This window comes from Rhinoraja longicauda, chromosome 28 (assembly GCF_053455715.1).
Source record: "Rhinoraja longicauda isolate Sanriku21f chromosome 28, sRhiLon1.1, whole genome shotgun sequence".
Lineage (NCBI taxonomy): Eukaryota > Metazoa > Chordata > Chondrichthyes > Rajiformes > Arhynchobatidae > Rhinoraja > Rhinoraja longicauda.
The window spans coordinates 15,864,237-15,889,989 of NC_135980.1; the positions used below are offsets into that span (position 1 = coordinate 15,864,237).

At 45.8% G+C, this 25,753-nt stretch overlaps 1 protein-coding gene across 1 annotated transcript in view; it reads left to right on the top strand.

The window, feature by feature from the left end:
• Positions 1-25,753, top strand: part of palm1a (paralemmin 1a) — a 138,847-nt gene that overhangs the window by 73,851 nt on the left and 39,243 nt on the right. Inside the window, exons 3-4 of the mRNA XM_078424161.1 lie at positions 1,753-1,833; positions 25,442-25,572. Of these exons, the coding sequence (XP_078280287.1) occupies positions 1,753-1,833; positions 25,442-25,572 (212 nt within the window). The remainder of the gene's footprint in view (positions 1-1,752; positions 1,834-25,441; positions 25,573-25,753) is intronic.

Genomic DNA, 25,753 nt, shown 5'->3' on the forward strand with positions numbered 1-25,753 from the left:
AATGTATGCCATTTCATTCTTGGCGAATTCTCATTTATATCTCTAACAAGTTAGGGTCAACTAACTACTGTTTCATTACTTTAGTTACTATTTGGATTCAATTGAAGATTTTCGGCTGAATGTTATTTGGTAGATGGCAGAACAATTAGAGAAAAAAAGTTATCGGAGCAGTGTGCAAGTTCAGAAAATCCTGCACCTTTTGAAAAACGTGTTCTAAAGTGGTGATGCTTTGATTCAGCAGCTAATTTGCCATTTCCGTCATCATCCTTATAAACCTCTCCACAGAATTCCCAGCATCTCTGTAACCTTGTTGTAGTAGAGACCAGAACTGGCTGCAGGCTTGTGGCTCAGCCCTCTCCCATTCACTCCCATACTGTGTGGGTGAGATACCGAGCCTCAGTTCCAGAGGAGATTTTTATTTCTTGCTGTCCTGAGATCTCCTGTCAAGCTTTAGTTTGGTGGAATTTACCACAGTTACTTCAACAGGATATCCCCTCACCAGTGTCACTTGTTGCACTGTATAGTATTGTATTGTTTATTATTGTCACGTTTACGATCCTACAGTGAAAAGCTTTGTTTGTGTGCTATCCGGTCAAACCAAATCGTACTACACACGAGTACAATCAAGCCACACACAAGTACATCAGGCAGTGTAAAGTGAAAATCACCAGAGTGCAGAATATAGTGTTACAGCATTATAGAGATCCTAGTAGATTTTCAATTGGAATAGAGATTTAAAAGAGTGGAACGATTGTAGTGGATCATAGTAGATCCTCTTCTGGGACCAACACGCTAATAGTCACCAGGCTAATAGTTGCAAAGATCTACCTTGTGGCTGTTTTTGATATCAATTCCAGAGACCCAAGGATAATGGTCTGAGACATCATCGCCATACTTGGCCCAGCTCGTCCCCAAAAGAGGTTTTAAGTTCCGTCCTCTTGACCAACCTGGACGCTTGGTCACAGAGCTGCTCACAGTGAATTAATCTTGGAGCAAGGCTTTTCAACAGTCCCTAATTTACATTTAGCAAGAAAATTAATTATTGTATGGGTGCCCTTTCAGAACCTGACATAGAGACAAAGTGGCAATTCAGCTTTGGGACAGTTCCTGAGCCATTTGGTCATAAGCTGACCCACCATTAAGCCACGACACCTGGTTCCTTCTCTGGTCCTTCCTCATGACCCAGGCCCCTGGCAGTGATGGGATTTGTATGGATCTACTGTGCATGACCAGATCCCTGAATGTTGCACTGCACCTCAATAACCAAACATCGGTACTGTGCTTAGTTATAAAAGGCACTTCCAACTCATGCAACTATTAAATACCCTTTCTTCTCCACTGACATTAAAGGACAAAGGTGCTGAAGGTGCTTTGTAGTTAATAGAATCGACTGGGGCAGGAGCGGAAGGGGAGTGGAATGGTTAGACAATAGACAATAGACAATAGATAATAGGTGCAGGAATAGGCCATTTGGCCCTTCGAGCCAGCCCCACCATTCAATGTGATCATGACCTGTTAGGCAAGAAGATCACCCGGAACAATGCTGTCTATCTATTGAAATATTATAACGTTTAGTAACATGCTAATGTTTCTTTCAAAGTTAACTTCCAACAGTAATGGACACCAATTCTATACACCAGCCTTCTTCTGAGTTTGCTGGGGGAGAGGTGGCCTGGGCAGATCACGAGGAAGGGCAAGGAAAGTTACTTGGGGACTGTTGCGAGCTAATCGGTTCCTATCCCTTGTCTCCAGGAGAAGAGGAAGCGGCAGGTGGAGATCGAGAACAAGAAGCGGCAGCTGGAGGATGAGCGGCGGCAACTGCAGCACCTGAAGGTAAGTCTCCTGGCACGGACTCAAGACACCCACACCCACCAGGCCCACCCGGCCTTCTCCCAGGCATCAGGAAGGAACTGCAGATGCTGGTTTACACCGAAGATAGACACAAAATGCTGGAGCAACTCAGCCGGACAGGCAGCATCTCTGGAGAGAAGGAATGGTTGACGTTACGGGTCGAGACTGAAGTCTGAAGAAGGGTCTCGACCCAAAACGTCACCCATTCCTTCTCTACAGAGATGCTGCCTGTCCAACTGAGTTACTCCAGCATTTTGTGTCTATCTTCGGTGTAAACCAGCATCTGCAGTTCCTTCCTACACATCAGTTTGGTGAACTTGCCTGCACACCAACTAAATTCATTTAGTTCAAAAATAAACCTCATTCATTAAAAATATATATTGGAAGTACTACAGAATGAGTGCATGTCTCTCTATTCATGTTCATTTTACCGTCAGGTTAATTTACAATGCATCATTTACAATGCACTCATTTCTCCTCTGTTGGCAATACACCCGTGAAGCTTTCGAGAGACACATACCCTTGTAGCCTTGAATGTGCCATTTGTAACATTCACTCACAGATGTCTCATTACACTGGACGGTTGATAAGTTGCGGCCAGGGCAAAGTGGCTCTTTGAGCGAGTTGATCTTCCAGCAGCAGTAGACGTTTGCTTCGGTATGTGTGCCTTGTATCTGACCGTTGGCCAAGGAATTGTGCAGCTGCTCAGGACCAACCTCAACAAGTAAATCCTTAAGTAAGGAGGCTTAAACTATGTGCCATACCCGTGTGTGGTCCCACTGTACAACTGCAGTCGAATGTCTTTTATAAGTTCATAAGTCATAGGAGCAGAATTAGGTCATTCAGCCCACCGAGTCTACTCCGCCATTCAGTCATGACGGATCTATCTTTCTCTCTCGACCCATTCTCCTGCCTTCTTCCTATAACTCCTGACACACTTACTAATCAAGAATCTGTCAATCTCCGTCTTAAAAATACCCAATGACTTGGCCTCGACAGCTGTCTGTGGCAATGAATTCCACAGATTCACCACCTTTTGACTAAAGAAATTCCTCCTCATCTCCTTTCTAAAGGTACGCCCTTTTATTCTGAGGCTGTGCCCTCTGATGCTAGACTCTCCCACTAGTGATTTTGCAGATAGTGAAGATGGTTGTGAACGATGGCAGCAGGATCTGGATCGATTGGCCAGGTGGGCGGATGAATGGTCGATGGAATTTAATACAAAGAAGTGTGTGGTGTTGCATTTTGGGACGTCGAACAAGGGCAGGACCTACACAGTAAATGGTAGGCCTCTGGGTAGTGTTGTAGAGCAGAGGGATCTAGGAGTACAAGTGCACGGTTCCTTGAAGATTGAGTCGCAGGTAGATAAGGTGGTCAAAGAGGCTTTTGGCACTTTGCCCTTCATCAGTCAGAGTATTGAGTCTAGATGTTGGGAGGTCATGTTGCAGTTGTATAAGATATTGGTGAGACTGCATTTAGAATATTGTGTTCAATTCTGGGCACCATGTTATAGGAAATATATTGTCAAGCTTGAAAGGGTTCAGAAAAGATTTACGAGGATGTTGCCAGGACTAGAGGGTGTGAGCTATAGGGAGAGGTTGAGTCTCTATTCCATGGAGCGCAGGAGGATGAGGGAAGATTTTATAGAGGTATACAAGATCATGAGAGGAATAGATCGGGTAGATGCACAGTCTTTTACCCAGAGTAGGGGAATTGAGGAGCATAGGATATAGGTTCAAGTTGAAGGAGAAAAGAATTAATAGGAATCCGAGGGGTAACTTTTTCACACAGAGGGTGGTGGGTGTATGGAACAAGCTGCCAGAGGAGGTAGTTGAGGCTGGGACTATCCCATCATTTAAGAAACAGTTGGACAGATACATGGATAGGACAGGTTTAGAGGGTTATGGATCAAGCGCAGGCAAGTGGGACTTGGGTAGCTGGGACATTGTTGGTCAGTGTGGGCGAGTTGGGCCGAAAGGCCTGTTTCCACACTGTATCACTCTATGTTTCTATAACTCTATGACATCCCCTCCACATCCACTCTCTCCAGGCTTTTCACTATTCTGGAAGTTTCAATGGGGTCCCCCTTCATTCTTCTAAACTCCCTCTTACAATGAATGCTGGGGAAGGGCTTGCTCAGCTTGCAATGGGTTAACCGGGAGAGGAAGTCATCACAGCCCAATTAGATGGCACAGGCTGGGAGATGTATTCCAGAGTTAAAACTGATCACCTAATAGATAGTAGACCTTGACAGATGGGTTTCCACTGGGACAATTTACAAGGACATTTTCTCTGCACATTATGGTAGATACCTGAATGGTTGGCAATGGAAAAAAACGTGTCAGCTTGCTTGAGTGGGAAAGAGTGGGCTTGACTGTAGTTGGCAGGTGTGTGGAAAACAATTGAATAGCTTGACTTGTAAACCTGCGGCTTGTGATGGCTATCTAGGGATATTTACTACTTTACAATCGGTGCCTATGTTCCAGCAATTAACTCGAATAACCGTGGTAATCTTGAGCAGAGGGAATAGCAGCTCAGATGCACACTCTGCAGGTTAATATTTGTTTCCCGATAAACTGAGAGGCTGCACCAGGCAACACAAGAGTTTAGTTTAATGAGTTTAAAAGGTGACCAAACTCACTGCCTAACTTCCAGGAGGGGTTTTAACAGATGGAGAACTTGTGGTAATGAGAACCAGAACTTCCTGATGCACCCTCCCAGAACGGGCAACAGAATATCGCCTTTGATGTGTGTGTGTGTGTGTGTGTGTGTGTGTGTGTGTGTGTACACGTGCTGAGATGTGTAACTGGGTGCATTAGCATGAACCACAATACAAGTCAGGCAGCATTTACTGACTGACTCACCAACATTGCCGACCAACAACTGGCCAACCCCATCTTTTGCGATCCCTCTTCCCATCCCGTAGACACCCACAATATTCAGATCCAGTGACCGATGTCTACCAACACTTTAAAATCCACCACAGCTGGTCAAATTCAATTGCAATAACTCTCAACGTACCAACCTGCTGTTTATTGTAAACTCCCTTTGCCAGTTGTCAGGCTGACAGGGAAGGCAAGCTGCAGTCTTTCCATGAGATGCCACATGTGGTCATTGGAATGGACTTACATTGTTGAATTGAATCCTCTCAGTGGGCTAGATAGGCAAGCAACCAACCATTACTTTCTCAAAGCGTTGATCAGATTGCCACCACCCCTCAAGAAGACAGGACAATCCCAATCACTGAAGCTCCTTTCCCAATCAGGTTCTAAATGACACTGGACCAACAGTTATACTACATCCATGCTGGCACGTTGACCTCCAAGCTTCAATCACACCATAAGATCATCGAGGCAGACATGCTTGCAAAAGCTGGCACCAGGACTCAGAATAATGCCCCACACAAGGAAATTAGAGCTGTGTTGATCGGTCAGCAATGATCTCATTGAATGGCAGAACAGGAACAAGGGGCCAAATAGCCTACTCCTGCTTTGACTTTACCCATGACCCAGTCTCTAGCTAACACACTTACCCAGCTTATCAGGGTATCAAACTATCGACAATCAGTAAACATCACAATGCTTTAAACAATAAAGTACCAAAAACTCTTAAAACCCAAAACTTTTAAACACCCACGAGCAATTTAAAACCTGGATCAGTTGGCTACTGGCAGCCACTGTACTCTGTTTAGCGACTGGTTGGCATTGAAACCCTTGGAGACATCTCTCCTTGATCTCAGATCAATTCCCCACCAAAGAAAGCAGGACATAGCTGAGGAACATGGCCAGGGTTTTATGTTGGCCACCAAGGAACAAGGGCAGTTTGAAGCTGGATTTATTCTCACCAGATTGTAGGAGTTTGTAGGGGGACCTTATAGAGGTTTATAAAATTGAGAGGCAAAGATGGGATAGGTGGTCCTTTTCTCAAGGCAAGCGAGCCTCGAACTAGAGGCACTAGTTTAAGTTGAGAGGTCAGAAATGTAAAGAGGGGCAAGTTTACACACAGAGGGGGGTGGGTATCTGGAACGAACTGCCGGAGGAGTTGGTAGAGGTGGGTACAATTACAACGTGTAAAAGGAATTTGGACAGGTAGTTGGACAGGAAAGGTTTAGAGGGGTACAGGCCTAATGTAGGCAAACACAACTAGTGTCCCAGGACTAAACAGTTATGAGAAAGGATGACCTCGTTCAGTTAAAAACCAATTGGTTGGAAAGTGTTTTTTTTAAATGCATTCACAGCCCATTAGATGTGACAAAGTCAACAACTTGTGTGGGACTGGAGTCACATAGTTCCTGGATCACGTGTGGGGTAAACGGTTTCTTTCCATCCCTGCGAGCCACCAGTGAGCAGCTGCATCTTCGCAACAATTGAATCTGTGGCTGGTAACATTCCCAGAGTTGAGGAATGGAATGCAGAGCCTTGAACAGCAAAGGCCGCTTTTGAACTCATGTTCCTTGTAAAACACAACCGTGACACTCCACTACTGGAGGGTGGAAGGTCGCGACTGCGGCTCCAGTTTAGTCAGTGGTATCTTTGGAACGTGTTTTGTCTTTTGTTTTTCATTCTGACAGACGCATAGGCCTCCCAGTATTGGTCTGTGCCAGGTCACGTGTATCCTCCTGCTTATACTCTTGGCACAAGGTTCCTGAGGTCTACAGAGGCCCCCTCCCTCCCCCGCCCCCCCCCCCCCCCCCCTCCCCCCAAGCTCAATGATCAGACAACTTTCACTGTACGACTGTCTGTGTCACAGTGAGGCTTTTATAAGTCAAAGACTCCGAGAACAGTCCGACAGATCTGAAGGGAAGTACTGAGAACCAACAGCACCCTGGTGATTAAAACCCAATAATGAAGAAAGAAAGGGCAGATTTATGTTTTGGGTGTGGGCTGTTCATTGCTTCATAACTGCCTGGCCTCCTGGCCTTCTCATTTCTGGAACCCTGAGGTAGGCAACCACGACTAAAAGAAAATCACTTCACACTGAGTGAGTCCTGTAGATCCGTCTGGCGATGGGAAACCAGGATGTCTAGGCTCAGCCAAGAAACATCCGGATGGTGCTGCTCCATCAGCAGAGGCCCTATCCTGCTCAGTGGTGTTTGAAATTATTAAAGCAGCTCACCTCACCCCACACATAGAGCACAGAACAGGTCAGCACGGAAACACACCCTTTGGCCCGCGTCTTCAATCCCTGCTCAGATGATGTCTGTTAAAAAAGGAGATGGGGTGGCACAGTGGCACAGCGGTAGAGTTGCTGCCTTATAGTGCTAGAGACCCAGGTTCAATCCAGACTATGGGTGCCGTCTGTACGGAGCTTGTATGTTCTCCCTGTGATCGCCTGGGTTTTCTCTGGGTGCTCCGGTTTCCTCCCACATTCGAAAGAGGTATACCATTGTGGGTTAATTGGCTTTGGTAAAATTGTAAATTGTCCCTAGAGTGCAGGATAATGCTAGTGTACGGGGTGATCGCTGGTCGGTACGGACTTGGTAGGCCGAAGGGCCTGTTTCCTCACTATTCTTGCTATTGAGGGAGTGCAACGTAGGTTCACCATGTTAATTTCCGGGATGGCACGACTGACATATGATGAAAGAATGGATAGACTGGGCTTATATTCACTGGCATTTAGACGGATGAGAAGGGATCTTAGAGAAACATATTAAATTCTTAAGGGATTGGACAGGCTGGAGGCAGGAAAAATGTTCCCGATGTTGGGGGAGTCCAGAACCAGGGGTCACAGTTTAAGAATAAGAGGTAGGCCATTTAGGACTGAGATGAAGAACAACCTTTTCACCCAGAGAGTTGTGAATCTGTGGAATTCTCTGCCACAGAAGGCAGTGGAGGCCAATTCACTGGATGTTTTCAAGAGAGAGTTAGAGAAAACTCTCAGGGCTAACGAAAACAAAGGGATATGGGGAAAAAACAGGTACTGATTATGGATGATCAGCCATGATCATATTGAATGGTGGTGCTGGCTCGAAGGGCCACACGGCCCACTCCTGCACCTATTTTCTATGTTTCTATGTCTCTAAAGTCTAAAGTCTAAAGGGAGAAATAAATTGTTATTGGGGTGGTAAGAGAGAGCTTAGTAACCCGAGCAGTGGATGTTTGCCCATGATTGGGGCAACCATACCTGAAGAGTTGATGGAATGGATGGCTTATCTCAGCCGATGTGAAAGCAAGTCCCGTCTGATGGTGATGAGATCCTTGAGCAGAATTTGGAAGTTTATTGGTCTACTGACTTTCATTGGACCATACCGGATGGATTGTAACAATGCATACATCCTCCTCATAGCCGTAACCACAGCCAGCTGGAGGTGTACCGGAGATGTGATCCCCAAGGCGTGACCTGCCTGGTTGGGTGGAAGCATCAGTTCATGTTCTATGAGGGCCGTGCATGGCCTCATGCCAGCTTCTCTTCATCTCCTTCCTGCCAACCACAGCAAACAAAGGCTGTTGAGGGGCAGAGGTGACGTTGCCACTCAAGCTACATGTTCGTCAATCTGTCACGTGCAGCTCCAGGAGATGTCGTTGTGCTCTGAAATTGCAATTGCCCAGAATCAATGTTGTGTGGCAAAGCATCCTGTACCTCTTTGTCACCATGCTGCTGGGACAATGAAATGATCTCCCAAGGGCTGCAGATCTCGGAGCTAATGTCCCACCACCAAAGACATCACTTCCCCCTGGTATTCCTGACGGAGAAGGTATCTGCTGACTCTCCGTAAATTCTGCAGTTGCAGAATGTAGAACAAGTCAGAATGATGGTCTGCCATTAACCTTTGAGAAGAGGAGAAATCTCCTTATCCAACGGGTGGTGAATCCATGGATCTCTGCAGCTCAGGCCACTGCAGATGGTTAGTCACTGAGAATACCCAAGATAAATCGATGTTGTAGTCAATGCACTCCTGACAGAGACAGGACATGATCTTTAATGATGGAGCAACCAGCAGAGGCCTAGTATTCTATGCTTGTATTACCAAACAAAACTTGGGATGCCATGTAAGGTGGTATTAGGGCAACGACAGAAACACTTGTTCAGAGACAGAGAATTGTAAAGTAAGGGAGATGGAAAGATTAGAGAAGGGAAATCTAGTGCAAGGACAAACCGAAATGGGACCAAATGAATTGGAGGTGGAAGAGGCCTCGACCAGTTGCAGGGATAGTGTGACATTGAAATTACAGCGGGGATTGAAATTCATACTGGCCATTCCGAAGCGTTGAACTTCACAACTATTAGACCAGTTCTGTAACTTGTTTACCTTTTATGTGGAATTTTAAACAACCATAAAGATAAACTAATTAGGATTTTCTCATATCCACGAACAAAACTTGCATTCTCGGGGGGGTTATTGCAATTTAGTGGGTGGTAACTTATGGAGCATAATGGGCTTTAGCTTTCCTGTGGAGGTCTGGTGAAGGTTTTCCAGCCACATGGGAATGGAACCATTGTGTGTTTAGGAGCCTGTTTACTGTCCCAGAATCGCTCCGGCCGTTTCGACCTTGGGTGTTTAAGTATAATCAGGTGCTATCAATGCACATGCAGCTTTTCAAATTTTATGAGCAAGTGATTTGTAAACAACACTCAATAGAAATGGCAGAGAATGGGGAATGGCAGATAGGGGGATTTTTGAGTTGTAAATGTTTTGAGGGACACCAGGATAAATGAGAAGCTTCCTGTGCTGTTGGCTTCAGTGGCTAGGCTAGTATTTGATGCCCACCTTACAATTTCCATGAAGAGCGGCATGGTGGCTCAGTGGTAGAGCTACTGCCGTACAGCACCAGAGACCCAGGTTCGATCCTGACCAAGGGAGCTGTCTGTATGGAATTTGTATGTTCTCCCCATGACCTGCATGGGTTTTCTCCTAGATCTTCGGTTTCCTCCCACACTCCAAAGACGTACAGGTTTGTAGGTCAATTGGCTTGGTATAAATATAAATTGTCTCTAGTGTGCGTAGGATAGTGTTAGTGTGCGAGGATCACCGGTCGGTGCGGACTCGGTGGGCGGAGGGGCATTTTTTGTATGCTGTATCTCTAAACTAAACTGCTGAAGACCAAATGGTGACTGTTATACTATGGTGTTGATACGTAAGGTTATAGGGTTTGGCATTGCACTGGTGAAGGGTGAGCCATAAGCCAGGCGCTTGTAAGCTGGGGAAGAAGAGCAAACGGGCATGGGGCCCAAATTGACGGTCAGATTGGGTATGTGAGGAGCCACTCTATAGGGTGGGTGTGGATTTAGGAGCTATTCTACTACGGAGAGGTTGAGTGAGGAGTTTTTACTGAGGCAGAGAGTTGGGTTAACACAGGGCAACCCTGCAGTGAGATGTGCTGTGGCAAAATGTTTGCGTGTCCCGGCTGGCATTGCAGCCAGTTCATTCCAAGTGTTTGTGATGGTTGGTGTTGATGGGTGAGGGCGCGATGGCTATGTGGCAGTCGGTACGTGTTTTACGAGGGAGAAGCCCGTTCCAAGCCCAACACCGGGAGGAATGTCCGGCCGATTTGAACAGCAATCATCTATGGCTCACAACATGAATAAAAGCCAAACAACAGCTGCTTCATATCACTGAGACTTTCCCGCTGCTCCCGAATTATCTCTTCCACATTCCATCCTTCTAGCTGCTGGGAGTTTGTTGTTCCGGGCTTATTTATCTAGGCTTGTGCTGATAAGCCCACCCTGAGCTATTTATGGTGGGGTGAAGTTTATTTACATTAGCTATCAGAGCACAATTCAGGCCCACAGGTACAAAATACCAAGCAATTTAATACACATGGGAAACCTCTAGAGCCAATTGCATTTGTTTTTCCACAGTCTAATCCATTGCCTCAGGATTTGCTCACCCAGACTTTTTTTTGTGGATCACACCATCAAACTGTCCTCCAGCGGTAAAGAGCCAAGTAAACTCCTTCAACTTGTGCTCCTTTTTAGAGGAGCCCAGGGAATATTTCTGTGGGAAGAAACTGCAGATGCTGGTTTAAACCGAAGATAGATGCAAAATGCTGGAGTAACTCAGCGGGGCAGGCAGCATCTCTGGAGAAAAGGGATGGGTGACGTTTCAGGTCTGAAGAAGGGTCTTGACCCGAAACGTCGCCCATTCCTTCTCTCCAGAGATGCTGCCTGTTCTGCTGAGTTACTCCAGCAGTTTGTGTCTATCCAGGAAACACTCGGCCTGCTTTTAACGGGTATTTTACAGCAAGGAATTCTGAATTTAATAAGAACTTGGCATGTGGATGCAACAGAACCACAGACGCCTCAGAGATGATGTGAGCACTACAGTCAGTGACGGACAGTAAAGTGGGAACCATCACCCTTTAGTTCTGCCACGGCTGGGTCTTGTCTTGCACAGGTTAAAGCAGGTTAAAACAGTCAGGCCAAATTTGTAGGTTGAGCAATGAACTTAACATTGCAGTTTGTGCCATTGCTTGGAACAAATGAGATATTAACCCATTCTCTCTAACTGCAACCTTACATTGGAGCATCAGGACCTGAAGTAGAAGAAGGCCATTGAACCCATCGTCCCTGCTCCACGATTCAGTGAGGTCATGGCTGGTCTTTTACCTCAGTGCTGCTATCGCCCCTTATCTCCTAATTCTCTTATATCTAAAAATCCATTGACCTCCACTGTGAATATGCTCAGTTACTGAGCCTCCAACACTCTCCTGGGAGGTGGTTCTCTACACTCTGACTAGAGGCATTTTCTTCTCATCCCAGTCCTGAATAAGTGACTCCTTATTCTGTGATTTTTTTTCCCCCTTCGTTCAAGCTAACCCAGCCCAAAGAAACATAAGCTCCCACAAACCCATCAGAAATGATGCGTATATCAAGGAGGTCACCTCTTATCCTGCCCAGTCCACTGAAACGCTCCTCATACAAGGTTGCCATCTCATGAGTCTATCTGGAGTATCCGGTGGCTCCTGTAGTTTAAAAGATTCCTTCGGACACGTTGGAATCAAAGCTAGCTTTTCTCAATACACCATTCCCAACACCAAGAGGCTCCAGTTCACTGTACAGCCCATTAAAATCAAGTCAGAACAAAGTTGCGTATATTGCCTTATGCACGAATGCGATGAGATAAAGGTGCAATGTGAATCTTCCTTGCAACAGCTTCACAGACACATAGACTCAGACAACACTCAAAACATAAATTAGACTTAAATTCTGCAAAATGTGTTAGCTCTTGCAGCATCTACAACATGGTAGAGCACAGTATGGTTCGCATGCATCAATAAAGTAAAGGACCAGATAATCTGTATTAACACGGGTCGGTAGCAGAGTGGCACAGCAGTAGAGTTGCTGCCGTACCACGACAGAGACCTGGGGTTCGATCCTGACGATGGGGGCTGCCTGTATGCAGTTTGTTTGTTTTGCCTGTGACCGTGGGTTTTCTCTGGGTGTTCCAGTTTTCTCCCATACTCCAAAAACATACAGGCTTGTAGTGCTAGTGAACGGGGATCGCTGGTCGGTGCGGACTCAGTGGGCCGAAGGCCGAACTAAACAGGTTAGAGATAAACTAAACAGTTGATAGGTGACTATAAAACAATTGCCATATCAGAACTGAAGCTAACCAGTCAGTTCAAAACAAAGTGGTGGAGGAACTCAATGAGCCAGGCAGCATCTGTGGAGGAAATGGCCAGAAGACGATTCGGGTCTCGACTCAAAACATCATCAGTCCAGTTCCCTTGATAGATGCTGCCTGGCCCGCTGAGTTACTCCAGTACTTTGCTTTTTTGCTCAAGATTTCAAACATCTGTGGTCTCTTGTGTCTCCTAACCACTCAGTGCCCTGCAGCCACTGTTCAGTCTGGTTGCTGCTGAACTGTACAGGAACTCCATGTCCTTCCATCCGTGTCTGTGAGCTCCTCTGCTCAGCTGTTAGTCATCGTCTTTCACGGTCTAAGGGTCCCCAACAGTGAGATTTAGATTTTCAGCGGGGTGCAAAAACGTGTTTCCTGATCTTGCTCCTGGCTCTCAGATTCTCTGCTTTTGTTCTTGGTTCTGCACTGGGGGAAATGGGCTCTGCTACTCCCCGTATAGACCGCTGGTCACTGAGCAAAACAGAACAGTAACAGTAGAGCAACTGCCTCCCAGCTCCAGCGACCGGGGTTTGATCCTAATCTCCGGCACTGTCTGTGTGGAGTTTGTACGTTCTTCTTGTGACCACGTGCGTTCTTCCAGGTGTTGGTAGGTTATCACCGGCCCCTAGTGCGTCAGTGATTGGTTAATTCTGGGAGGGATTCATGGGAGAATAACAAACTATGATCGGCAGAGGGTGAGTTTCAAAGAACTGTTTGATGGTCGGTATGGATGGTGGGCTGGAGGGGCTGCTTCTGTGCTGCAGGACTCTACCCTACTGCCCTTTGGTACGTTCCCATGAGCACGGCAAAGGACAGGGATGGGTGATACTTGAGCACTGTGTTATGGAGCAGGCATTTAGAGTGCTGGACAATTAAGTAAGTCCACAATAATCAGTAAAGATGAAAACCCACCCTTTCCCATAGTTTCCCAGGGAACAGAACCAGCCTGACCCAGTGTGGCCAAATGTGCCTCCACCCTCATCATTATGGCTGACTCTGACTGACCCACTGGATCAGCCCCGCACAGCACTCCACATGACAGACAATAGACAATAGGTGCAGGAGGAGGCCATTCGACCCTTCGAGCCAGCACCGCCATTCAATGTGATCATGGCTGATCATTCTCAATCAGTACCCCGTTCCTGCCTTCTCCCCATACCCCCTGACTCTCCTATCCTTAAGAGCTCTATCCAGCTCTCTCTTGAATGCATTCAGAGAATTGGCCTCTACTGCCTTCTGAGGCAGAGAATTCCACAGATTCACAACTCTCTGACTGAAAAAGTTTTTCCTCATCTCAGTTCTAAATGGCCTACCCCTTATTCTTAAACTGTGGCCCCTTGTTCTGGACTCCCCCAACATTGGGAACATGTTTCCTGCCTCTAACGTGTCCAACCCCTTAATAATCTTATACGTTTCGATAAGATCTCCTCTCATCCTTCTAAATTCCAGTGTATACAAGCCTAGTTGCTCCAGTCTTTCAACATATGAAAGTCCCGCCATTCCGGGAATTTGCGATGGGGATGTGTACTAAATGCCAGCTCTGCCAGTGACATCCACATTTCCCAACAGAGGAAAGCAGTTAGGAAACTTTGCTACACGCAGGATTGTATTGTAACTTGAGTACAACTTGTCTTCTTTAAATATTTGTAAGAAGAGGAATCACGGTGTGACTTAAGTACAGGAAACAGGAAGAACACTCTCCGGGACAGGAAAAGTCTGCTGGAGGGTTGTAAGTGCACGGAATCCTGTGCTTAATTCAAAGTGTTAAGTCTTTGTCCTAATGGTTTCTAAATGCTGCAACAATCGGGATCCCTCTTTCAAACTTCAGGGACATTGTGTGTTCATCCAGGGTCTCAGAGCGAGAGAGAGAATGCACCTGGCATTCTCCCGGGTCCAACCTCAGTATGGTCCGATGGAGGGTTTTCTTTTACACAGGGCCTTCTCCCATTCCTGGCCTAGTCTGAGTGGATGTGTCAGTCATGGGTCAGTGAGGCAAGATGCCTGCCAATGACACCCAGGCTGACATTTCAGTACATTATAGTGCGAGTGCTGCACTATCATAGATTGTGCCTTTCAGATGAGATGTACATATGTACATATGAAAGATCCCATTGCCAGTCAAGAGAGTCAGCCCTCTATCCAATAGGCCTTTAATCAATACCAATAATGATGGTACTTTTACTGATGAGAACATTTCTGATGATTGATCAACGATGACTCAAACCTCGATCATTCTCACTTCTCTCCTCTCCCGTCAGGAGTTACAAGCGCTTGGAAGCACATACCACCAGATTCCAGAACATCTTCTATCCCGCTTTTATCAGACTCTTGAATGAACCTCTCACATTTTAAGAATGTATTCCAATCTTCCAATCTACCTCTTTGTGGCCTTTGCACTTTTTTACGTGCAGTTTCTCCGCAGCTGTAACTCTATATCCTGCATTCTGTTTATTTTCTCTTTTACACTACCTGTTGTACTCATACGATCCTTTTGGAATGGTGCACAAAGCAAAGTTTATCACTGGACTGTATCGCAGTACACTTGACAATAATAAACCAGTACTGATACCGATACCAATACTGATTTATCTCACTGCTGTTTCTCCAAGTTTTCTGTACACAAATCACATCCCTAAATTACAAGTCTCCACACTTATAGAATACCTGATTGACTGAAGGTCATTTGGGAAAGAATTGATGGAAAAGGCAATCTAAGTGGATGTCCTTTCTCTTTTCTCAACCAGTTGCTCCATAATTAGGTTAGCTGCGATTTGCCATTACAAGTCCCATTCTCATTGTCAAATCCCCCCCCCCACCTTCCTGAACAACACCACCTCTTCCACTCCTACAGCTCTCTTTCCAATCTCTGCCCCCCTCCCTCCTGAAATTCTGGCCTCTTTAACATCTCTTGTTTTCCATTGCTTCACTGCTAATGACCGTCCCCAGCTGTTTTGGCCGAGACCCCTGCAATCCCCACCGTCTGCTTGCTCTCCATCTCTCTATTCTACATTAAAACCTTTCTGAAACCCCTTGTCAAGGGTCAGAGCGTGTGATTGCCAAATGTACTGAAACAGAACAATAAAATCCTGACTTGCAGCGGCATAACAGGTCCGCAAATACAGGGCTCAAGATCTAACCATTCCCCTCACAGCACTCAAGAGCCCTGTCGCTTCACCCAAGCCTTTTGTCAACTGCTCCATTGTCGGATTTTGACTGACGAAAAGTCTTGTGAAATTTTTACTGTAATCAAAATCACTACATGAATACTTCGTTTAATTTAATTTTAAACCATTTCCAAGCAGCACAGGGCTTTGAGAGCGGGGCTTGCCAAAGAGTGCTTTCAAATTCCAGCACATCGCTCGACAGTGGGTGTAACCATCTCAAGGCAAGATTTATTTTTCATATGCTCCTTAATCCATTTTCCAACCATTGGCCTTCGAAGAACATCCCGATGCAATAGCTGGAATGTGTTTAATTAGGAAAATATGAGAAAAGATGTTCCAGTTTCAGGTGGAGGCCAGAATTACACTCTGTGTGCATTGTTTCACTTGATCCAAGGGAGAAAACAAGATCCCTTTCATAATTCTAAGAAGTCAATGTGCCGTTTGTCCTCTTGTGATTGCTGACAGGTCTCTTGCTGGGAATCCACGTTGTGAAGGTGGGGTCAGTGTGGCTTTGATGGTGGTTCCAGTCACAGCTGGAGAGGAACCGGAGCATCCGGGAAGTTGCCGGAGGCAGCACCAAAACACTGTCAGCAGGCAAAAACACGGAATCTGAATGGGGATTTCAGGGCCTGGGTCTCAGCAGAGGGTCCTTGGCACAAATCAGTGATGGCTGTGAACACTCTGGCTTTTGCCAAATTGGTGATGTAATTACTTTTTATTCTCTCCACCCAGAGCACTGCTGCTGATCTATGCAAAGGCAGAATATCCTCAGGCTGTTGAACTGGCCAGGTGCCAGTAGGGTTGGTAAAGGATGCAATGGGTCAAAATGGATGTGGCGGGCCGAATCGCCTGTTTCTGTGTGCTACGACCAAGTCCGCATGACGCTTGCAATCCAGTTCCCTTTCCGGATCGCAAAGGTTAAATTGGGCACCTACAGAGAACATGGAGGTCAAACATGCATCATTGAAGAAGGGTTCCATCCCGAAACGTCACCTATTCCTTTTCTCCAGAAATGCTGCCAGACCTGCTGAGTTACTCCAGCATTTTGTGTCTATCTTCAAAAAAACAAAGTGCTGGAGTAACTCAGCAGGTCAGGCAGCACCCTTGGAGGGAAAGAAATCAGTGGGCACACTTACCTGAAACTGAAGGTTCACCAGAGTCAGTGGAGGCTAGTGTTCAGTGCAGTGCTGAGGGACTGCTGGGCTGTCACAGGTGCTATCCTTCCAATAATGTCCCTGTCTGCTCTCTCCATGGGACGTGAAGACACCAAGAATAGGGATGTCTTCCTCAGGGCTAACATTTACAACAAGAATTATGTTTATATACCTTATAAAATGGCACAACGGGCTGTTTTGTTTTATCACTCATTCACAGGATGTGGGCTTCATGGGCTGAGCAAATATTTCGTCAGGATAGGTTGTGGCTTGGAGATCAAGTTCCAGCTGTGGTGTCCCGATACTAATGCAGCAACATTTCACAAACAAGAGTCAAGAGTATTTATTTGTCACATGGACCGGAACAATAACATTTATACTCTTATAGGCTAATTATGGAGCAACACCAAAAATTAATATACCACAAATGAACAGTTATTCTAAGTAAACTAGAACCTTGATAATGTACAAAGTTAAATACGTAGAGCAACCATAGTGGTGCAAAGTCCGTGGAGGTTCAGTACGGTCGAGGTAGTTGAGGTAGGATTGTGGTTAGGGTGGTTCAGGGCTGTTCAACTGCTCTTGAACCTTGAGGGATTGGTTCTCAGGCTCCTGTACCTCCTTCCCCATGGTAGAAATGAGAAGAGAGTGTGGCCAGGTTGGTGTGGGTCTGGGAACTTGCCTTCTTGAGGCAGTGCTACCTGTAGATTCGTTCAATGGCGGGGAGGCCAGTACTCACGATGGACCAGAGAGTTTTTGCCAAATAGAGTTACATAACCAAGGGGTGCAGGGGGGAGATAGTCATAGAGTCATAGATCATAGAGTCATACAGCATGGAAATAGGTCTTTCTGCCCAACTTGCCCACACTGACCAACATGTCCCATCTACACTAGTCCCATCTGCCTGCATTTGCTCCTTATCCCTCCAAACGTATTCTATCCATGTACATGTCTAAATATTTCTTAAACGTTGCGATAGTCCCTGGCTCAACTACCTCCTTCGGCAGCTTGTTCCATACACCCACTACACTTTGTGTGAAAATGTTCCCCCTAAGGTTCATATTAAATGTTTCCCCCCTTCACCTTAAACCTATCTCCACTGGTTCTTGATTCCCATTCTCTCAGCAAGAGACTCTGTGCGTCTACCCGATCTATTCCTCTGGTGATTTTGGACATGATTTGCTAGATATCGAGCAAATTTCAGAGTTTAGGGCCTCAGTATCTTCCATTAGTGGACTAGCGGAAATCTGGGTTACATAGAAACAGGAGATATTTTAAAGTGATGTGAGATAAAGATGGTCAAAGAGATGAAGAGGGTCTTGAGAATAATAAAATCGAATCATTGCCAGTTGCTGGTTAGCAAGCGTGGAGATTTGATGCAGGGTCGGCTACAGGATGAGATGGTTTATTGATTGATTGATCGATTGATTGAAAGATACAACATGGAAACAGGCCCTTCATCCCACCGTGTCCACACCAACCATCGATCACCCATTCACACTAATTCTATGTTATCTCACTTCCGCATGCACTCCCAATTAGTGGAAATTTACAGAGGCCAATTAATTTACAAACCCATATGTTGAAACAAAGAACTGCAGATGATGCTGTACAAAAAGAGACACAAAGCGCTAAATTAACTCAGCGGGTCAAGCAGCATCCCTGGGGAACATGGATTGGTGACCTTTCTGCGTCGGGACTTTGTGAGGTTTTTTTAACCAACGAACGGCACATCTTTGGGATGTGGGAGGAAACCAGAGCATCTGGAGGAAACACATGCGGTATCGGGGAGAATGCGCAAACGCCACACAGATAGTACTCAAGGTCAGGATTGAACACAGGTTGATGTTGAGGGAGACTAGAACCAGGGGCCACATGTTGGGGGAAGACCAGAACCAGGGGCCACAGTCTAAGAATAAAGGGGAGACCATTTAAAACCGAGGTGAGAAGAAACTTTTTCACCCAGAGAGTTGTGAATTTGTGGAATTCTCTGCCACAGAAGGCAGTGGAGGCCAATTCACTGGATGAATTTAAAAGAGAGTTAGATGGAGCTCCAGGGGCTAGTGGAATCAAGGGATGTGGGGAGAAGGCAGGTACAGGTTACTGATTGTGGATGATCAACCATGATCACAATGAATGGCAGTGCTGGCTCGAAGGGCCAAATGGCCTCCTCCTGCACCTATTTTCTATGTTTCTATGTCTCTGCTGCTGTGAATCAGCAGCTCTACCGGTTAAGTTGCAGTTGAGGCAGGCCAGGAGAGGTGTTGGAACAGGTTGGGCAAGAGTGTATGCATGGTTCAATGGCAGCCACGATGCTGAAGCAGAGTCTCATTATGTTCCTGGGAGAAACTGGTGGACTTGTTGATGGTGCAGAAATGGAGTCTCGTCAGCATCACGGGATGGTAAAAAATGTAAAGTCCATTTCATTGCCTGACAGCTTCCAGTGAGAAAAACTGAGTCACTGCCTGGGAGGTGGGGGTCCATGACAAACAACCGAAGAATTGACTTTCACTTCCCAGAGCTGGAGGGAATTTCTGCTGATCCACTACTGGGTTCTGGACGAGCAGTGTTGGAGCTCGTAGAGCAGGTGGGGAGGTAGAGCTGGAGTCAACAACACAAGCATATTACAGATATAGATATTTGCTAACTTTCTCATAACAGTTAACGCCATTTCTGCTCGATGTTTTTAACAGTTCACTTCTTCTGACGTTAAAAACAGAAAGTGAAACCCATGGAGTCAGGTTCTGTGTTTTCAGATGTTGGCACTGCAGAGACTTTTGCAGATGAGAAGAGGAAGGGTTGGGGTCATGGAAACATTCCTCGGTGATCTGAAGTCTGTGGTTCGGCAGTGAGGAGAGAGCCCGTTAAAGGTGCCACACTGGTTCCATGATACAAATTGTGAGTCCTGTATCACAAAGCTGTTTGTAAAATCCTAGAGTGCACGAATTCACAGTTGCATTTCTTACACTGCTAGAGAGACTGTGATTATAAAGCACTCTATTGGCTGTTGAGGACTCGAAGTCTCATGAGGCAACACCATGTAAATGCACCAATCTAAAAAATGCACCACAACACATTTTATATATAGTAAAACAGCATTTTCAGTCACATTTACATCTTGAAAGCTAAAGAAAAATCAGGAATTTCAATGGTGAGTTTCTTGGAACAAAACTGTTACATTTCATTCTGTGACAGCCGCTGAAACTGACGTTGTCGGCTTCCATGCAACCTTCCTGATCGACGTGTTGTGAGTTATTACAATTCCCCCACATATCACCCACCAGGTGCAATCCTTGCAGGAAGTTCGAAAGATGACATATCAGATTAGGTAGCACTCTTCCAGCTACTGGGGTGTGCTGCTGTTGCACAAATGGATGCTGATGAGAGGGGAGTGGGAGACTGTTCCCAAGGATCCTGGACAAACTCTGGCCCGGAGCACATTCTCAGCAAAAGGGTGCCGCTGAGACTTTCCTATGGAAGTAGACAAGGAGACTGATTTAAAGGATAATACAAAATGAGGGGAGTCTCTGAATGCTGGTAAATACCCATGCCCACCCTGGCTGCTCATGTTGGCTGAAGGAAACACAGATGGCATTTCCTCTCATTGAATGTGGCATTAAGGGTGGGCTCCTTAATGCAGCAGTGAGCACCAAACTGTGAGATGTGTTGAGACTGGTCGCAGTCTGGAATGGTCCCGAGCCCAGGCAACTGTGAATAATCATCTCACCAGAGTCAAAGCAGTCCAGAAACACATGTGATGTGCATTCGAAGTCACAGGAGATCAGAGATCTGAATGAGAATGGAGAATGCAGTGTGTTTGTTGGACCATTAAGTTGCAGGTTTCGGGGGAAAGATGGTTAAGTGAAACCTGGTTGTTTTGGTAGGAAACAGGAACAGTTGCTTCTCAGACCAGACATACAGCACGGACACAGGGTCTTCAGCCCAACTCGTCCATTCTGACCAAGATGCCCTTCTACGCTAATTCCATTTGACGTAATCTTCGAACGTAACGTTGAAAATCTCACTGAAGATCAAATTTGCCCATTGGGCTACCGTTAAAGTCGTTAGTAGAAATTTATATTGCAGAGAATGCTAGAGTAATCAAAAATCACAGCAGAAAAATGAGGAGACATTTTGATTGCTGAGCGCCCATAAATGTGGGCAAAGTCACTTTGTTCTACAACAATCCAGCGTTTAACTGCACACTAATTGGAATTTTAGATTTGTACGAATGTTATTCTAGCTCAAGGACTCTGTTTTATTTTTCATGGCAACATTGTGCCTTTAAAGCCATTTTAAATCAAAACAGGCACGTGGTGTCCGCAGCCAAAAACAATTGAAGGGAATCTTGGAATGGAGACAGAGGAGAGGGAAGCTGAGACTCCAGTTGTGAACTTTCCCTTGTGGCTGCCAATAACCAAATGTTTGCTCGCTGGCAGGTGTTTCTCTTCAGCTGAACTAAGGAGTGATCCCTTGGGGCCAGTCAGCAAAGCGGCAGACCAGAGCCTCACAGACCATTCCCCCAGTCACTGGCTCGAGTGCTTATGCTTACACTGCAGTCAGGAAGTGTCTTATGGACAACAACCCTTCACTGCCAGATTAGATCATTAAGAGCCAAGAGGCTTCTCTGCACTTCTGGGTTGGACTCAAGGTCTGTTTGTTGATACTTCCATTCAATGCATTCAACTCCAATGCATTTCGAGGTTGACGACTGTGTGTAATATAGAATTGAGATGTATAGGCAGGTGAGGGAATAGACTGTAGAATATAAACACCATTAAGATCTATTGAGCTGAATAACGGATGCACTTATCAAAATCCTGCATTATTCCTTTAAGATGGGTGATTTATAGCAATGTTTATGTAAGGTGCTGCAGCGTCTCATGTGTCAACAGCCTCCTCACGATGTTGGGGGAGTCCAGAACCAATGGTCACAGTTTAAGAATAAGGTGTAGGCCATTTAAGACTGAGATGAGGAAAAACGTTTTCACCCAGAGAATTGTGAATCTGTGAAATTCTCTGCCACAGAAGGCAGTGGAGGTCAATTCACTGGATGTTTTCAAGAGAGAGTAAGATTTAGGGCTAACGGAATCAAGGGTTATGGGGAGAAAGCAGGAACGGGGTACTGATTTAGGATAATCAGCCAAGGTCATATTGCAGGCTCGAAGGGCCAAATGGCCTACTCCTGCACCTATTTTCTATGTTTCTATGTAAGTTGCCCATTGTGTGTAGATGAGTGGAATATTCAGGGACAAGGTAATGTGAGTGTTTGGAGAATAAAAGTGGGATTAGTGTAAATGGGTGGATCATGATTAACGTGGGCTCAATGGGGCCAAGGGGCTGTTTGCGTGCGAGGTGATTCTCTGACTATGACTGCCCAAGTACCCTGCTCTGAGATTATCTGATCTTGCTGTTTGAGGAGCCACAGGTTTCTGTAGCTACTCACAAGATGCCTGCACTGGGCAAGGAGGTACCTTTCATATTTGGTGGCAGAGAACATAGAATAGCACAGGCTCAGGCTCTTCGGCCTGCCATGTCTGCACCAACCATGATGCCAATCTAACTAATGCAGCCTTCTGGAATCAATATCAAATTCTACAACTTCAGGTCACTTCTAGTCAGTATCAAAGCTGAGAATAAACAGGTGCAAATATGGGAAATTTGAAGCAAAACTATAAAAACACTGGAAGAGACAGCAGGACAGACAGCATCTACAGAGAAAAAAATTGCACCGCTGGTCAATCTGATGACCCCACCATTACAGACCTAAAATCCCAGTTCCCAGCAGATGTAGAATACCCTATACCTGCATTGGAACTAGCCAGTTCCGACACAAACTGGAAAGGCTGGTTATCTGAAAATGGTGAATTCCTTGTTGCACCCACAGTGCTGAAGCTGCCCAGACACAAGTTTTAGGTGTTGCCCCACGAGTTTGTGTATACTTCTCGACAGATTAGCTGCCAACGCTCTCTCCTAAACAAAACCTATCTCGGTCTCTATCCTATCAGACACTCACTTTGTCTCCTTTCCCCATCTCTACTAATTTAAACATGCTGGTTTTCAAAAAATTCCCAGCTTTAACTAAAGGCCAGCAACCTGAAACATGAACCCTGTTTCTCCCTCCACAGGTGTTGCCTGAACTGCCTAGTGCTCACAGCATTTTCTGGTTTTATTTTTGGTTATTTAATCAGCCCCTCAGTACTTGTGGTTGCGGTCTCTCTACTCTGCTGACTCCTTGAAAATTATGTGATTTCAGTTTACAATTGTTCTGAATTACTTCTCCCAAACTCCATAATAATAGTGATGGTAATTTCACTTTGATGTTTGGCAACAAAAAGCACATCAATATGGACCTCTTAACACAATGAGAGCTTCACATCCAGGATGTTATTACAGAGTAATAACCATTTGCATAAATTCAGTGATATTATATCAGAATGTAGACTCACTCAGCATGTGAATGGTGATATTGGATTATGATGTCTTGCCTGTCTGATTGTTATTTATAAATTACTTGTTCCCGGGATTCAAGGGTCTTTTGAACTAATACACAAATATTCGGGACCATTTGGGAGCAGCTATCATTCTCAGATCAGTGCAGAGACACAGCTGTTCCAGCTGCTTCAAGCTGGTAACGCAGTAACCCAACCTCAGTAGTAGCTCCATTCACTGGAAATTGCAAAGTGACTTCCATTTGATGGGCTCATCGATCCTGGCTGAATTACATTTCTCACATGTGTGGGGCTCCCCTGCTGGTGTAACCAGGACTCCTGCATTAATGGGAAAGGATCAGGAAGAAGTGCTGGGCCCCCGATTGCCAGAATGTTGTTGCTGACTGATAGATCACATCCAATAAAGGGTTGGCGCTGGATCTAGTGGTCAGTGGTGTTTTATTGTCACATATGTAAACGCACAGAGAAACTCTTTTTTTACATACAGTTCAGTAAAGTATTGCCGTACTTAAGCACAATCCCCGATTAGCCGATGTGCAGAAGTAGTCTGAGACCGCCTTGCAAGAGGCGCCACGTTTTGGCACCATTCCAAACTCTAGTCCACTCTCTAGGTCTTATGAGCAGAGCCTGATCCAGGCGAGCGCCAGACTGCTGTGAGGCCTCCAGCTGCCTCCTTCATGCAATCATCCAGGGAACCAACGTTCCCCTCCTCGCCTGTCCACCTTTATACCCTGGGGGTGCCTTTCGCAGCCGACCTTGGGGGCGCAAAACTGCAGTTGAAGACTGTGGTTCACACTCCTACCCGCTTTGCTACTCGCATCTGCCATCACCGGCTCTCTCCTCTCCGGGGGATGAGTAGGGGCAGCTTCTCCCTACAGGCCGTGGCCCACCGGAGCTGCTGCATCTATGTGGCAAAGGATGCACCCATGGAGAGGACCACAATTTTACTAAATCAACTATGGCCAGAAGTCTTTTAGTATTCCTGAGCAGATTTGCAAATCGGTCGATTTATACTGAGAGCCAAACTTCAGGTAGAAGCTGCAGTGGAAGTAAATGGGATGGTCAGCAGGCAATGACCTTCTGGACTGCTGAAGAGTGTGAGAAGAATTTATGCAAGTATTGGCAAAACATCTTGCCTATTTTGTGGTAGCTTTGAAGCATCACATAAAAATTGCCAATGAGGCTGCAGGTAGTCTTGGTAACCTGAACGAATTTAGCTTGGTAACTTTTGAAAAGGAAGACAAAAATAACTGTAACCTCAGTATAGGGCCCCTTTTCCCTGTGGCTGTCAAACTGTACAACTCCTCCCCCTTCTGTCATGGGGTAGACTGACTCCCCCCCCCCTCCTTCCCAATCTTTGCACATCCCCGATCCTGCACTTTCCACTCCGCACTTTAATTTCATGTTTCATGTATCTTGTTATGTTTTATGACTGTTGGCAGACCAATTTCCCACCTGGGATCAATAAAGTTCTATCGTATCTTACCGTATCGGGCCATGCAGAGTGTTGACTGTGGTCCTTGCTAATCCACCAAGGACCATATCGTTGATGAGGAATGCATGCGCATGACCCATGTCATCAGAAACCTTCATGCTTGTTTAGAGTCCGACAAATGGGCATAGTGCCAACAGATGGCTAGTTTGAGGTTTTGTAACTCACAGTTTAGCATCAGTAATATGCACCAGATGTTATTATTTTAGCAAACCAACACCACAACTGTGAGGTTTGAGCTGATTTATAGACCGAGGTTAGGTTTTGAACGTTTACATGACACAAATGCAGGCACAATTTGAAATGACTCCACTGAAGCATTTTGTTGGCCAGCTCTGGATTGAACAGGATATTGAAAATCTGCACGGTCCTGTTTCGGTACGTAGGTCAGGGACGGGTGAAATCAGTGACAAACACAGAGTTTCATACAGGGCCCAAACGTGGTGAGGTGCACTTCGATTGATGGTAGCCCCAGCTCATCGTGATGATGGGCAGGGTATTTCAGCAAGGAATGGTTGTGAGGGAGATGCAGAAAGTAGTGAGCAGCACACTTCAGTGTAGATGAGTTGATAAAACCAACTTAAGTGGTAGCCGTGGGAAATTACCCATCTCAATGACCTGTGCTCTAACCATGTAACAGAGGTACAGTCGCGGGTATGTATTGCGATTAAACCCCCTTTTGACCATCAAAGTTGATGGGAGGGCCTAGAACCCAGACCACTGAGTTCTGTCGTGATAGCTGACTCCCATTTCTTTTCCTCACACAGTCTAAGTCTCTGCGGGAACGATGGCTCCTGGAGGGAATGGCTTCTTCGGCAGCAGAGGAGGACCAGGGGATGAACAAACAGTTCCAGGAGGACATCGTCAAAACGAAACAGTTGGAGGAGACCATCCAGAGGTAACTGGCAAGATGCTCATTGGTTAGTTTAGTTTAATTTAGTTTAGTTTAGAGATACAGTGCGGAAACAGGCCCTTCGGCCCAAGTCCATGCCGACCAGCGATCCCCATTACGCCAGCACACACTGCACACTAGGGACATTTTGCAATTTTTATCGAAGCCAATTAACCTGCACATTGTT